This window comes from Leiobunum rupestre, chromosome 4, assembly GCF_980474605.1.
Source record: "Leiobunum rupestre chromosome 4, qqLeiRupe1.1.hap1, whole genome shotgun sequence".
NCBI classification, from domain to species: domain Eukaryota; kingdom Metazoa; phylum Arthropoda; class Arachnida; order Opiliones; family Sclerosomatidae; genus Leiobunum; species Leiobunum rupestre.
Genome location: NC_143387.1, coordinates 40,746,823 through 40,761,823, shown reverse-complemented (window position 1 = coordinate 40,761,823; position 15,001 = coordinate 40,746,823). Strand labels below are relative to the sequence as shown.

Here is a 15,001-nt window from a genome sequence, read left to right as displayed (position 1 = left end):
GATGACTATCGTGAGGTCAAAACCGGAAACGCGACAAAGCGTACAGTAGGAAACCGATGTCAACGATTACTAATCGGTGAGTACGAAGAGTTCTGCTGAACGTACCCATGGTTTCAATCGGTTGAGCAGCGCAACGTCATACCGGAAGTTTAAAAAATCATACAGTTAAAAACCGGTTTCTAAATTTTGAACCGTTGAATTTGTTGCAAGTTACTGAACGTAACCAAGGTTTAACAAACTGTTTTTTATTATCTTTAAATAACTTTTGGGTTTAATTGACTGGTATCTGGCAACCCTGCCAGGTCCAGCTCAGCCAGCTGAACAGGATTTCTGCTGTGCATGGACTGCGCGATTTCGCTTGGTTCTTTCTTAGATTAATAACGTGTTACAATCCAAGGTTCTTTCAAGCCACTTTAAGGGAGAGCGTATTTCTGATCTCATTAAGGAATTCTTGTTATTACCAGAAACTTAAGATTAGGATCTAAAGTTGTCTTTCTATGTAGAAAAATTCTTAAGCCTAATTTTAAATGATGTATTGTATTATCAATAGGGTTAGTTTCTGTTTTTTAATTTTCTCATTAACCACGTTTGTCAGAGACGTGCTGGGAACAGAAGTACTTCGACCTCGGGGTGTACCATTATCAAAGAAAATCTTTTATGATCCCAGTCGTGATTTTAGTTGTTTAGATGGCTCTTCAATTGTTCCATTTAACTTTGTAAATGGTAAGAGATATCGTGGATTTTAAAAGGGCAATAAAACTTAAATATCATTTTCTTTGGATTAACAGATGATTATTGTGATTGCCAAGATGGATCTGATGAACCCGGCACAGCTGCGTGCTCAAATGGGGTATTCTATTGCACAAATGCTGGTTACATTCCACAATATATCCCTTCATCGCGAGTAAATGATGGAATCTGTGATTGCTGCGATGTCAGTGATGAGTTTAATAGCACCGCTGAGTGTATAAGTAACTGTCGAGAGCTAGGCCAAAGTGCTCGAGAAGAAGCTGAACGTCAAGCTGAATTGTATAAGGAAGGATATGAATATCGGCAAGAGTTAATAAGGAAAGGAAAACAGAGAAAAGAAGAATTTAAGACCAAGCTGGCAGACATAAAGGGTCATGAATACTCCGCTCAAGAAGAAAAAGAGCTTAAAGAAGTAGCTAAAAGAGAAGCTGAAGAGAAGGAAAAAGTTGTCTTAGAACGATACAAAGATATAGAAGAACAAAGTTTGAAGGAATTGGAAGTGGAAGAAACAGAAAAACGACATATAGAAGAAAAAGACAATGCCAACGGTGCTTTTAAAGAACTAGACAAAAATGGTGATGGAATTTTGCATTTTTCAGAGCTTCAAAGTGTTTCAGTTTTTGACAGCAACCGTGATGGTAGTGTTTCTGAAGAAGAAGCCAAATTTTTCTTGCACATGAAAGATGAAATGGATTTGGAAGAGTTTATAACTACTGGGTGGATGGTAATGAAACCCATCTACATGTTGAGTAAAATCCATTCGAAAGATGATGATATTGATGAAGTTAGTGAAACAGAAGATGAGTTTCAGCAAGGGGAAACTAGAGATGATGATGAAGATGAAGAACTTGATGAACCGCCTAAATTTCCCGCTTCGGATGATATTCATGAGCCAACAAGTGAGAGCAAAACTCCCAAAGTTAAATATGACCAAGAGTCTCAACATATTATTGATGAAGCGAAGAAAGCTCGAGAAGAATTTCAAGACGCAGATAATAATTTACGAAAAATAAAAGATGATATTAAGGATTTGGAAGATAGCATGGAAATGGATTTTGGACCTGAGGAGGAATTCGCTACATTGAAAGATCAATGCTTTGAACTATCTGAAAGAGAATATACTTATAAATTCTGTCCATTTGAAAGAGCAGCGCAAATACCAAAAAGTGGTGGAGGAGAAGTTAGTTTGGGTAGAGGTGGAAAATGGGTAGGGCCTGAAGGAAATAAATATTCCGAAATGCTCTTAGATGGTGGCATGGTTTGTTGGAATGGTCCTGCCAGAACCGTTCGAGTTCTTATGCAGTGTGCTCTGGAAAATAAATTGATTTCATCCTCGGAGCCAAATAGATGTGAATATCAGTTTATCTTTACAACCCCAGCCTTGTGCACAACACCACCTGCCGAACTTGATGAAGCAATGCATAATCAAATGCATGAGGAACTCTAGTCTTTAATCTGGTTCACTGAATAAGTTGATTCCAAAACTTGGCGAGTGGAAATATTATCACCAAAGATTTTAAATTTTCTTTTCTAATAGTTTTGATCTGCACACGCTTCTGTAACCATAAAGTATAGCTGCAGATGAAAGAGTACATTACAATAGGCAATAGTCGGCTCACCAAAATTTTTGACATTAATATTTCCAGCTCATCTTTTGGCATAGACCTATTTCACTATTTTATAAATTAAAATCAAGAAATGCCACCTGTGATTACTATTCTGTTTAATTAAACAATTTCACATAATATTAAACTTGTCACATATTCCTTTGTTAAAAACCTAAATTCCCTGCAGAAAATAAAAATGGCATTCTCTAATAAAAAATTATGACCCCTACTACTTTTTAGTATGGATTATGGCTGTGATTCATAACCAGAAAAAATTGTCCATAACTTTAGTAGCGTCAATTTGACAAGGCATAAAGCAGTTTTCCGTAAACTTTCTGTGGGGCAGTTTCAGGGTCTCTGCAGAATAGGCGATATTATAAAGTCAGATATGCTTGCTCAACTTGTTAATATGGGACTACGAAATAGTACAGTCAAAGCCTATGGATGAATGCATAGGCTCTTTGGTGGGAGAGCTAATCGAAGCATAGTGGAAGGTGGCCTATCCCATCAAAACAAGAAGGCCACTTTACTTTATAATATCGCCTATTCTTTGGGGAAAAAATCATAATGACCATTCTGAGGATTTTCATTGCAATTCGAGAAGGGTAATGCAAGGAAAAATGCGAATGAAACACTGGCATAGAGGGGTAGTCCTAATATTCTCACTGGCTCACTTTTCTCACTCCTATTCTTTCCCCCGAAAGTCATGTCACGGGTATCAAAGATAATATAACTACGTACCCTAGATTCGAAATTACGGCGTTTCTCATGAGGCTTTTACCAAAGATAATATAACTACGTACCCTAGGCTACGTTCAGCAGCGCTCATCGGACTCACCGATTAGTCGGTGACATCGGTTCCCCTAATCACGGCCAACTTAGATCTGTTCTCGCTGCACTCGCACAAGAAGGCCCACCAGCTTGAAACGACTCAATGTTAACGAGCGTATGAGAAATTGACGTTTTACGCGAAAATATTCCGCTTGGGGCTCCAAAATACGGGAGTACATTCCTAATGCTTTCCTATGGGAAAATATTTTGTAAAGTGGATCGCTTTTCCGAACCTTTTTCGTAACTTTACCGATTTACGTCATTGCCGAGTTTCTTATATGATTTCAAGTAAGTTTCATTAATAATTTCAAGCCTAATATCGTAATTTTCCATCATTTGGTTCGCTCACAATCTTATTTTGAAATCGGCGATATTTCAGAATATATAGGGTAATTTTTACTTGTGTAGGTCACGGCCAACTTTGATTTCTCGCGCATCTCTCGCGCTACAGCGGCCATCTCATTCGTTGACGTTTCTGTGTTAACCTATGAGCAAAAGATGTGTATGACGTCAGCGCCCCTAGCGGATTATTATTTTTAGTATAGTTTTTACATTGGGGACAATATAACCACCGAGCGTGGCGCTGAACTCCTACACATTATAGTACAGTTTATAGGGGGGAAATCCTTGCTCGCGGAATTTCGACGAATGTGTTGGCCGTAGTAGCGCGAACAGCGCGTGATCAAAGTTGGCCGTGTGTAGGTACAGCACTTGCTTTCAAATGCTGCCTTCCATTTTCAAAGTAAATTTCATCCGGCATAAAATGTTTACTACACACAAAGTCATATGAAATAATTGAAGATGGATTCCAATTTTCACGATTTACCGCTAAAACCCATTTTCCTAGTAATTCAGAATTTCTCAGAGGAAATCTTAGTGTAAAATAAATCTCTTATTCCGAGATTATTATAAAATATTTACTAAAATATTACATACTTATGAAATGAGAATTTTATTTCTTTCCCAGATCTCTCTTTACAATGTGAAAAAGCGCAGTTTTTAACCATTTTTGCGGATATGCTTTTAGACGTGATGCGCAGTGGATCGCCTTTTTTTACCTCTTCGAAATTTGCGTCGTAGCCATGGCGACAATGTTTAATGCGTTTGTCAGATGGCGCGTACATCACGATTCCACCCTAATGTCAGCCTTCTAGCTCCCCTGTTTCCCTTGGGATTGGCGGAAAGGGCAGTGCTTCTAGTCTAATTTCTATTTCTATGGCTGGAAGAGTCGGTTTTTGCCGATGACTGACGTCATTACTGACGTAAAACTACTATAAGGCTGCGTTCAGTAAGAGTAATCGGACCTGCAGCGGTTCTGAACCGTTGCATATCGTTAGCAGCGTTACGTCAAGAGCTACTGAACGATTTTCTGTACTCACGCAATCGGTTAATCGCCATTACTTTCCTTAACGTTGTGACGTCACGCTGCAAATGAACCGGCTCGCCCAGACGATTGAAATGGTTTCAATCGGTTGAGCAGCGTAACGTCATGACGGAAGTTTAAAAAATCGTACAGTAAACAAGACGTACGACGGTCAGAATACACACAATCCTTCTAATGTGTTAAGTAGGTTTGAGCTATTCACAGCAACCTGCAACGCCGGTATCGCAACCAAAATATATCCACGGTCACACATATATACATATTTACACTTATTTGTTACTTCTAGTCATACTTTGAAATCATCGAAGATTCCTTCGATCAGTGTCACTTTTATTTTTTACTTCTGATCACACTTATTTGTTACTACTAGTCAGCCGTTGAGTGTCACACTTATTTCTTCTAGTAACTTATTAGTTACTTCTGATCACACTTATTGGTTACTTCTGATCACACTTATTGGTTACTTCAGATCACACTTATTTGTTACTTATACGCCGAAGACTAGGCCGATCAGTGTCATACTTAATTGTTATTTCTGCTCATACGTTGAAAGCGGGGCCCACTCTGAACGGCCTTGAAAAACGCCAGAGGGAAACGGGCGCGTAGACCTCTATAAACACGCGGATTTACAATGTTGGAAATTGCGGGGGTCCGTATACGCTGCCCAAAAAACCTTAAATTTAAGGAACGTATTTGCAATTCTAGGTTAAATGTAAACCACAGCTATTCAAAAATATAACTCTCACGAAAATCGGACTTAAATATGTAGATTTTTAGGCGAAAATATAAAACCACGAAAATTGGGGTCCCGTAAATTACCTTGAAAACTATACTTAAATTTAATATTTACTGATATAACCGAAGTTGTAGGTCCGCTGAATCCTAACCTATCCAATAATATTTTTTTTAACGTTATTGGACTTAATTTTAACAAAATATCTACCACATAAAGAAAATCACCGAAAATAGTAAATTGGGCAAATTCCCAACTTCTTGGGCTTCGATTTGAAAACTTTATGAAAGGCTATCAATGGCAATGTCTGTACATCCGAACGAGATATCATTGACACGTCTAGCCCTAACCGTTGAAGAGGTATGCGCGACACGGCGACATCGGCGGCAACGGCCAACGGGGGCGCATTCGGGGAAAAATGTTGCTCCGCTCTTGAAAACGTTTCTTTTTCTCTTTCTCCTCCTGCGCAGTCGCGAGTGACGTCTCTGGAGTTCGTGTTTTCGGAAGACCGAATTAGAGGGGGCATATAGTTTACTTTCATTTGTCTGTCGTTCCTTTTTTCTTTTTAAATATTCTCAAACGATACGTTGAAGGAAAAGTCGCCCAATTTTAAATTAGATAAACCAGCAATTTTCACTTTCAGTTTAATTTAATTTAATTTTATATCCTTTCATTTTTCATTATTTTTTGTAATCTATTACATTATATTGTATTATAATATATTATATTATATATAATATAATTATGGAACGACGAGCCGCGGTTCGAAACGTCTCTATAGGCTTCGTGCGTAGTTTAAATTTTGGTCATAAGTATCGCCGCCTACCGACCGAGGCTGTCTGCTGAAAGCTCAACCGAAAAACCTAGAAATTCAAAGGTTATCTGCTATTTCTTTACATATATTTCCTAAGCTCGAAGCTTATAATACGAAAAAACAAAAGTAAAAAATAATAATATTATATTTCTAATTCCACCATGACCTAAAACTAACATGGATCGATATGATTTTATAATCTATTATATTTTATAATATTATATGTTAAAATCTATTATATTTCATAATATTATATGTTAAAATCTATTATATTTCATATTAATATATGTTAAAATCTATTATATTTCATATTAATATATTTTATAATCTATTATATTTCATATTAATATATTTTATAATCTATTATATTTCATAATACTGTATTTCATAATATTATATTCCATTGTATTATAACTTGGTAAAATTATAATTTAAATATTATGTTACTTATGTTAAAAATAAATAAAACTACGGCGACGTCACTCGCGTTTGCGCAGTGAGATAAATATTTATACTCGATTCTCACGACAAAAGGGAGAGAGACGACTTGTTGCCTGACATCCAGTGACGTGTTTTTAGTGGGGAAACCGGATATCTTTCCCCGTTGCTTTTTAACGGGAGAGTTTGGTTTTTCTTGTATGAAAAGAGGCTGTATGCGCCAACCTATATAAGATATTTTTCTAGGAACCTTGGGCAACGGCTACACTGTACGTGAGACTAATACATACAAATCCTTAGGATTGTGTGTAAAAACCGGTTTCTAAATCTTGAACCGTTGAATTTGTTGCAAGTTACTGAACGTACCCTAAATTCTACGCCATTTTAAAAAAACACCGATGACTGAATAAAAGCGTTCAGCAACTTACGACGTCATTATGACGAAAAAGTTCATCGGTGGAAAATATCAAATCCATCGGGTTTTTTTCCGTTGACTGCTACTGAACGTACCCCCTAGGAGTATGAATGTATTATATTCCTAGGTACCCCTAGATTCGAAATCAATCTCCTTGCACCAAAGATAATTTAAACTCGTAACCTAGATTCGAAATCACTCTCTCGCGCGTTGCCGATAGCGTTTACCCACTTCCCGCTGGAACTCAGAAAAAATTCGCTCCATGGTTTGCGCCAAAATATCTGGTATCTTGAAAACCACAAGTCAAAAACCATGGCGCAATTTTCACTAAAATTTTACGTTTTAACTAGATGTCGGTAGCCCTGCCAGCTCCATGGAGGCAGTTTTTTTCGACTTCCACCGGGAACTCAGTAAGAGCCTGCGTTTACGTGCAAGCAGAATTAGATTAGAGGAAGTTATCATAGAGCAATAGAGCCCATTGTGGGCGCATTTGACTTACCAGAGAGAGAGAGGCGGAAGACTAGGCGGGATGACAATTTTGACCCCCCTATCACGGGAGTAAGACCGAGATTGGTACCTGGTGGAAATTTATAGAAACACGGTAAAATGGCAGCCGATATAACCGCTGAAACGTCTTTGCGATCTATTATGGATTTTAACAAGAATGTATTGAAGTTACTATGAATATTTCAGCATAGCATTAATCCTTGGTACCATCCTCAATTCCTCACAGCTTTTGTGGAGAAAGTTCGTCTGCATTTAATGGGGCTCAAAAGTTCGGTGGCAAAATGTGCGTAAAGTCAGTAAAGTGCGAAATTTACGGTTGACTCTGCCAAGGCCAAAGGTTCGTAAAAGAAAAGCACTATATGTGCCGCTTGTAAGAACCTTGCTATAAGCTAGGAGTATGAATGTTATTATTATATTCCTAGCTATAAGATTGGCTCTTGTAAGAGTGGCTCTTGTAAGAGTGGCGGGAAGGTTGATTTCGGCAGCCGCTGGGAAAGGGGAAAGAGAGCGTTGTTTCCCCTAGTCGCTAGTGAGAAAAATTAAACAAGACGTGGCGTGATGTTATATTTGTTATATCTACGTCGCAGGTGCAGAGGAATAAAAAAACGACTTCCACCTGCAGGTCTTCCACTGATGTCGTGAGTGGATGTATCAGCCAAATTTGATTATAAACAAAAATAACAACAAAATTACATATTTCTGATTTACTTTATAATACCTTTCACATCTGTTTTTTAGAATTGATTGTATTTTTTAAAGCTCATACATTTAATACTATAAGCTTTAAATTAATATTGGAGGTCTGTAGCGTAAAGATGGTACATATTAATCTTATTTTATTGGGCGATATTTATAAGAATATGTGCGGGCTCAGTTAGGCCTAATGGTTACGATTTTCTACAAACCACGTGGCGACGGAGTCATTGTTATGATTTTCAAATTGATAATAAATTTTAAGGTAAAAAAGAATTTAACAATGAATTTAATTTTTTTAATATAATATCTACGTTTTAATTTATATTCGTGTATTGAATTTTATCTCTCAAAAAACAACAAAGCAGCGGCTATGAAAAAAAAAGTATTATAATCGAACAGAGGTGGGCAAACATTGTGAGCGTTCATTTTTGAAAATCCTTCCGAAACGAGTGAGCACTTCAAATACGAAGGTCGGTTGGTCTTGTTAAGCGAGAAAGAGAAATTGAGCCAGCTCAGGGTGATCGCCGATTAGTTCGCTCAGTCAGTGATTTTTCACGGCGCGGTGAGCGAGATCGGCCAATCGACGCGCTAGCCTGCTCAAATTTAAGCGCCGCTTCTCCTAGCGGCGGGATTATTCGTTCACTAGAAAGCGCTGACGGCGGGCTGAGTGAGATCACGCCGAGAGAAGCGCTAGTTTTTTAACATTGGAATTTCTTATCCCACTGAACGACGGGGTTGACTGTTTCCAGGAATTCGATCAAAGCGCTGTGAGAAAAAAGTTTCATTTCTTATAAATTATTTCATAAAAAAGTGCATTGAATAAAAAAAATCGACAATAAAATATTATTTGTATAATTTTTTATCACCGCGCTGTGAGCGAATTCCGGAAAAAAGACTATCCCGTCACTCAGTGGGTTGAGAAATTCCAATGGTAAAAAACTACTGCTTCTCTCGGTGCGATCTCACTCAGCCCGCCGTCAGCGCTTTCTAGTGAACAAACTATCCCGCCGCTGGAGGACGTGGCGCTTCAAATTGAGCAGGCTAGCGTGTCGATCAGCCGATTTCGCTCAACGCACCGTGAACGATCAGTGACTGAGAGAATTTCACGGCGCTCGGCCTGAGCTGGTTCAGTTTAAGAGAGAGAAAATAGCATCGCCAGTATTGAGCACTAGCTTACTTGATCACTCAAATTAAAAAGGTCTGAGCGTTCATTTCAGAATTCGCTCACAATTTTTGCCCACCTCTGTAATCGAAGGAAAATTTATATCTTATTTTATAGGATTTGGTACATTAAATTAAGGTAACAAGTTGGCAAGCCAAAATATACCTCTCCTCGGAAGAATGGTCCCTAGTGGTATTAATTTCTCGACACGACCCCCAAAGATATCTCCGCAATTCAGAGTTACTTACGAAAAACGTATTCTCGGTTCAAACCCTGCCCGGTATAAAATTTTAATTTTAATTAAAATAATTGAGACGAAACAATCGAGTTTAATTTATTCAGAATATTATAAATTAAGTAGTTACAACAGCGAGTTAGACTTACTAAAACAATGCACAATTGAATTTAACCTTTTTTACAGTACATGTTTATCAGTTGAATATAATACTAAGCAAATTTTAATGAAAGAAATATCTACAGATGGTAATTGTATTTTTCTCGCTTACGAAATACTTGCCGCATCTTTAACGCTCATTTTATTTCAACACTCGTAGACTTCCAGTTGACGTTGTGACACATACCGCATGAAAAAGACCAATGCCGTCCAATTTCCAATATCATATAATGACTCGCACACCCAGGAAATCATTGACTGCGTTAGAAATCGTAGATATCCAAATATCCACACCAAATATATTTACAAGAAGCAAAAACCTTACCATCAACAAAGCACAGAGAGCCACTTGACTAACCGCCAGCTCTTAAAGCAATAAACGTTAAATTATCGTCTTTGAATTAACACAACTATATATAGGTCGTTAATAATACCCGTAAATAAATAACAAAAAAACTAACAAAGTGGACCACCCACATAAACACAACAGACTCAACATGCACAACCATCAGAACACAAACACAACAAATTCAACACTCACAACCTACGCATAAACATTACAAAAACGTAATACACCAAACCATCACGACGGTGAGCGAAAAAACACCATCCAAACCAAACCGCAAATGAATCCGTTAACGCTCACCGTCACACGGTGGTTTTGCCAACCCTTCGAGAAACTGCGTACGCAGTGATTACACTTTCCACCGAAAATGCGAACGCGTTCGCAGGCCTGACAGACAGACCCACAGACCCACAGACCCACAGACAGACACGGTGGTTGTATAACCCCTCCTAGGGGACTTTGTCCCCTCGGAGAGGTAAAAACAAGTGGCAAGTCATATATTATTAACATAGGCATGTTGGTTTTATTCTTATAGTCACATGACTGTTGTTTTAAAGATTTTAATATTTATATTTTGTTCCATACCCAAATTGTGGCATTGAAATAAAAGTTTTATTTAAGAAATTATTGCATTAAAAAGGTTGAGTTTCGTATAAGCACTAAAAGAACTATATAACCATATACAAAGGTGCGTATAAGCGCTATAAGTTTTAACAGGCAACTTTTGAAAGACAGACTTAGAAAGAGACAAACGCAGCCACCCCTAAAATTGCTCTCTTCAAAATCTGACCAGTGACGTCACTGGTCAGATCACCCGCTTGCTCTCTCTCCACGTTTCGACTTTCTCTTCAAAAACGAGTTCTAGAGATGCGCCCCCGTTGGCCAAGGCCGAGTGAGGGGTTGGGGGCAGGCTTGGAAATAAGCGGTGGTCACTGGGTCAAAGACCAGTTTATTAATTGCTCGGACCAGTTTTTTTATTCAAAAGCTAGGGGTTCACTGGTCCAGTGTCCAGTTTATTAATTCAAAATTATCTACCGTATTATTAACCAACTGGTCTACGTGACCACTAAAATAATTAAAGAGTTGAGAGTCACTTGCCAAATAGACCAGTTTAGAAATAAACCTAATTATTTCCAAGCCTGGTTGGGGGGATGAAAAGCATGCTCATTTTTCTTTTATTTTTGCCACCGAACTTTGGAGCCCCTTTAAGGGGCATTCAAAGTCATACCCATAGAAATCTCATAGGTAACTAGAATGCTGCTGTGTAACTAGAAAATGGACCAAACGCCGTGGCAGACGATAGCCAAATCTCAGCCAATCAGAGCTCAAAGAGTGGTTCTACCAAGAATTTAATGTCACCAGAGAGAATGACGTCACCTAGCTCCCGCGATAGTAGCGGAACCAAGGAGGATTATTATCCTTGGCAGAACCACTCTACGGCCTCTCATTGTCTGAAGGTTCAAAACGAACTGGCGACCAGCTCGGCCGTAGGCGGCAGCATTCTAGTTACCTATGAGGTTTCTATGGTCATACCTTATAGCAAACTTGAATGGGAAAGCAGACGAATTTAAGCTACAAAGGCTGCGAGGTTGGGAATCAGAATCCTGTAGTCCAATATTCTTAGTAACTTCAATACATTCTTGATATTAACAGCTTAGAAAGTGAGACAGATCCATCTAGGAATATTAATTTCCAACCTCCTAAAATGCATCAGCTCAATAAAGTTATTATTTAATTAGCAAATCTAAAATGAAAAATAAGTCTGTACCATGTAATTTCGATGAAATATTAGCAAATAGTAACCAAAAAACGCCAAATAATACTTAGCCTTCGCCAAGTTTTAAATCGGTTTCTTAAGCCGGAAATTACAGAGAAAAACGATTCAAAAGCTAACAAAGTAACAAATTTACCAATGTTGACATCAAAACGAAGAGTTAATCCACCCTTACGGTATCAGTGGTAGTTGGGATATTAGTTTGTGATATTTCAAAGATGACCAATTTTAATTATCATGTAGAATTAAATTATAAAGTAAGTAAATATGTATTTAGGAATTTTGGCATTAATGATAAATAAAAAAATGTATAGAACATTGAAGCATATGTTTTAAATAACGCAGTTCTTGACTGAACAAATAAACTATTACATCTATTTTAAATATATTTGTTACTTAGGTAAATAGGTGCCATCCCAGTCCCACGCTTTCATGTCTAACAACACTTAATATCTAAAACGTACGATATAGCAGACGATATTTTAATTTCATTAGCTCACGTTAGATGGCGGTATCGTTACCCAGCGTCCCTCGAGAATCTTCTCTCCTTTTGAGGGGGTGGAATTTTCAACGAGAAAGAAACTTACCCGCCACGTTTTTGTAGGGCATTTGCGCTTCCAGAATTTCAGGCTCTGTAGTAACTTATCCTAATCTAATTCTGGTGCAAGGAGATTGATTTCGAATCTAGGGTACGTAGTTATATTAATTCAATTTCCATTTATTTGAGTTTTAAATAGATTTTACAAAAAGGAGAAGGGCTAAGTCAAAAAGATGAAGATGATCTTTGCGGGTATGTACACAAAATGCTGGTTACACGTTAATTAATTTTTTCACCGGGCTTTAAGGGGAAATCAATATTCAGGGGCCAGAGAGTCAACTAATAGCTAATTGGATTTTTCCAACCGGGTATTGACGGGAAACCAACCCGCAGGTTCCAGTGAGTAAAATAATATTTTTCTCAACGGGTATTAACGGGAAACCAACCCGCAGGAGCTAGGTTATTGAATTTTCTCACTGGGTATTGACGGGAAACCAACCCGCAGGAGCAAGGTTATTGAATTTTTCTCACTGGGTATTGACGGGAAACCAACATTCAGGAGCCAGAGAATCAACTAATAGCTAATTGGATTTTCTCACCGGGTATTAACGGGAAACCAACCCGCAGGAGCCAGAGAGTCAACAAAAATACAAAACATTTCCCAATTTACATATTTTTTAAAATTTTTATTTTTTGAAATTTCTTTGTTTTTTTCATAGGGGGGACCCTTGAAATATGTGATTTTCCCATGTTAAATCACGTAGATAATTTTGGTTTTGGTTTTGTCAAAAACCTTTTCGGTTGCCATGGCAAAACGAAAGCCTAGCGTAACTTTTCCCTTTGGGAATTTTGAAGTTACGTTAAGGTCTACTAATTCACCGAGTTTAAGCAAAATCGGTGGGTTACACCTCGGGTCGTCTCCTTGTTAGTTCCTCCTGTCCTCACTAGTAGGCGTTAATTGTTGGTTTTAACTTCCATCCCTCCCCAAAGCATACTTTACCTTCTCCCCTCCCAACTTGTATTTCGCTAGTAACATTCATTACGAAATAGGTCCGATTGACACACTTTTGGTAATTATGTAACTTTTGGTAATAGTTGCTTCAATAAAACATATTCAAGGAAATTTCCAATTATTAATATTTCCGAGAGTCAGTACCTGCAAGTCACTGTTTATATACTGCTTGTTAAAATAATGGAAACTTTTAACCCATACGGTATGCAACAAGTGTTCCCTTTTAACCTGGTTGCTTTTTTGACATAAGGCTTAGCAAAAACACGACGTTCTGTTTATAGGTGAAAAGTTTCCATTCTTTCAACAAGCATTACATAAGCAGTAACTTGCAGATCCTGGCTCTCGGAAACATTACTTGGCGATTTCCTTGAAGAATGTTTTATTTAAGCGCCTAATTGTTTTTGATCTCCCAACGATGGTGGGATCCACTTTTCCTAGGCATAATTAATTTGGTGGAGACAATTGATTGATAGACCGTACGTTTTAGGGTCGAGGACCTAAAGAAGAAGGACCGCCTGGTTAATCCAGAGAAGGAGTAGATTTTTTTCATAACTTTTGTAGTGTGATAGCTATATGTGAGGGAGGAGTCCACTCCAACTCCAAGGTCACGGATTGAAGAGTCACCCTTCGAGAGACTCGCATCACTGGCCGTATAGTTATGACGGTTATTTTCCCGCTTCAAATGGTTGACTTCTGTCTTCCGGACATATAAGGCCATACCGTTATCAGTTACCCAGAGGGCCACCTTGTTTTAATAATATAAGCTTTGCTAAGCTTATAATATTAGCCCAAGGGCCACTGCCTCAAAGTACTGTTGCAGAGCTAGTTGATCCTGCAGAGTAGGGAGAGGGTGTGCATTATGCGAGAGTTGTTAACGACAATTTTCAAGGAGTTAATGAAAACCGAAAAGAGGATTGGTTCAAGGACACTACCCTAAGGGACACCACACCTTGGGGAGAGTGTTTGCGATGTATAGTCTTGACGTATCACAGCCTGGGGTCCATCGTTAATGAAATTAATGAGCCTCTTCAAGACAGAACAATTCACCTCAGTATCCGTCAGTGCAGCAACAATACCCTGGTGAGGGCTAGTGTTAAGCCCCTTACTAAGGTTCGGGTAAATGATATCAACTGGCTTGCCATCGCCCATCCCAGATGTCCATGAGCTGGTGGCGTATTATATGTTCCAAACACACGAGCGTTTGGAACGAAAGCCATGTTGAGAAGGAAACTGGCATTGTCAAAGATAACATAAACCTCGTACACTATATTCAAAATCACTGCCTAGTGCGTAGACGATTCGCAACCGAAACGAGTTTAGGTAGTGTAACGGCGCTAGCTTCTTCGAGGTTGCGCCTATAACCTAGCGTCTGCTACCGACCAATTGAAAAGCCTTAAGAACGTTTCTTGCGAACGATGCAAAAATTATATTAAAATGCAAATATCAGTATTTATAAAGTCAAATTTACTAACATTAGCTCCGTGGGGGCCGATTTTTCAGAGCTTAAGTGCCGGAAGTGGGTAATCGCTTCTTTACAAAAACGTTAATCGGAAAACTCCCTGAATCGAATCTAGGGTACGGAGTTCTATATTAAAGGGGC

General features: G+C 38.4%; 1 protein-coding gene across 1 annotated transcript; it reads left to right on the top strand.

Moving 5' to 3' along the window:
• Positions 1 to 333: 333 nt before the first annotated feature.
• LOC149947788 (glucosidase 2 subunit beta-like) lies at positions 334 to 2,502 on the top strand. Its single transcript, XM_090172257.1, has 2 exons — positions 334 to 723; positions 789 to 2,502. Exons 1-2 carry the CDS (start codon positions 528 to 530, stop codon positions 2,195 to 2,197), a joined length of 1,605 nt encoding a protein of 534 aa, XP_090028383.1. The 5' UTR covers positions 334 to 527; the 3' UTR covers positions 2,198 to 2,502.
• Positions 2,503 to 15,001: the final 12,499 nt, after the last annotated feature.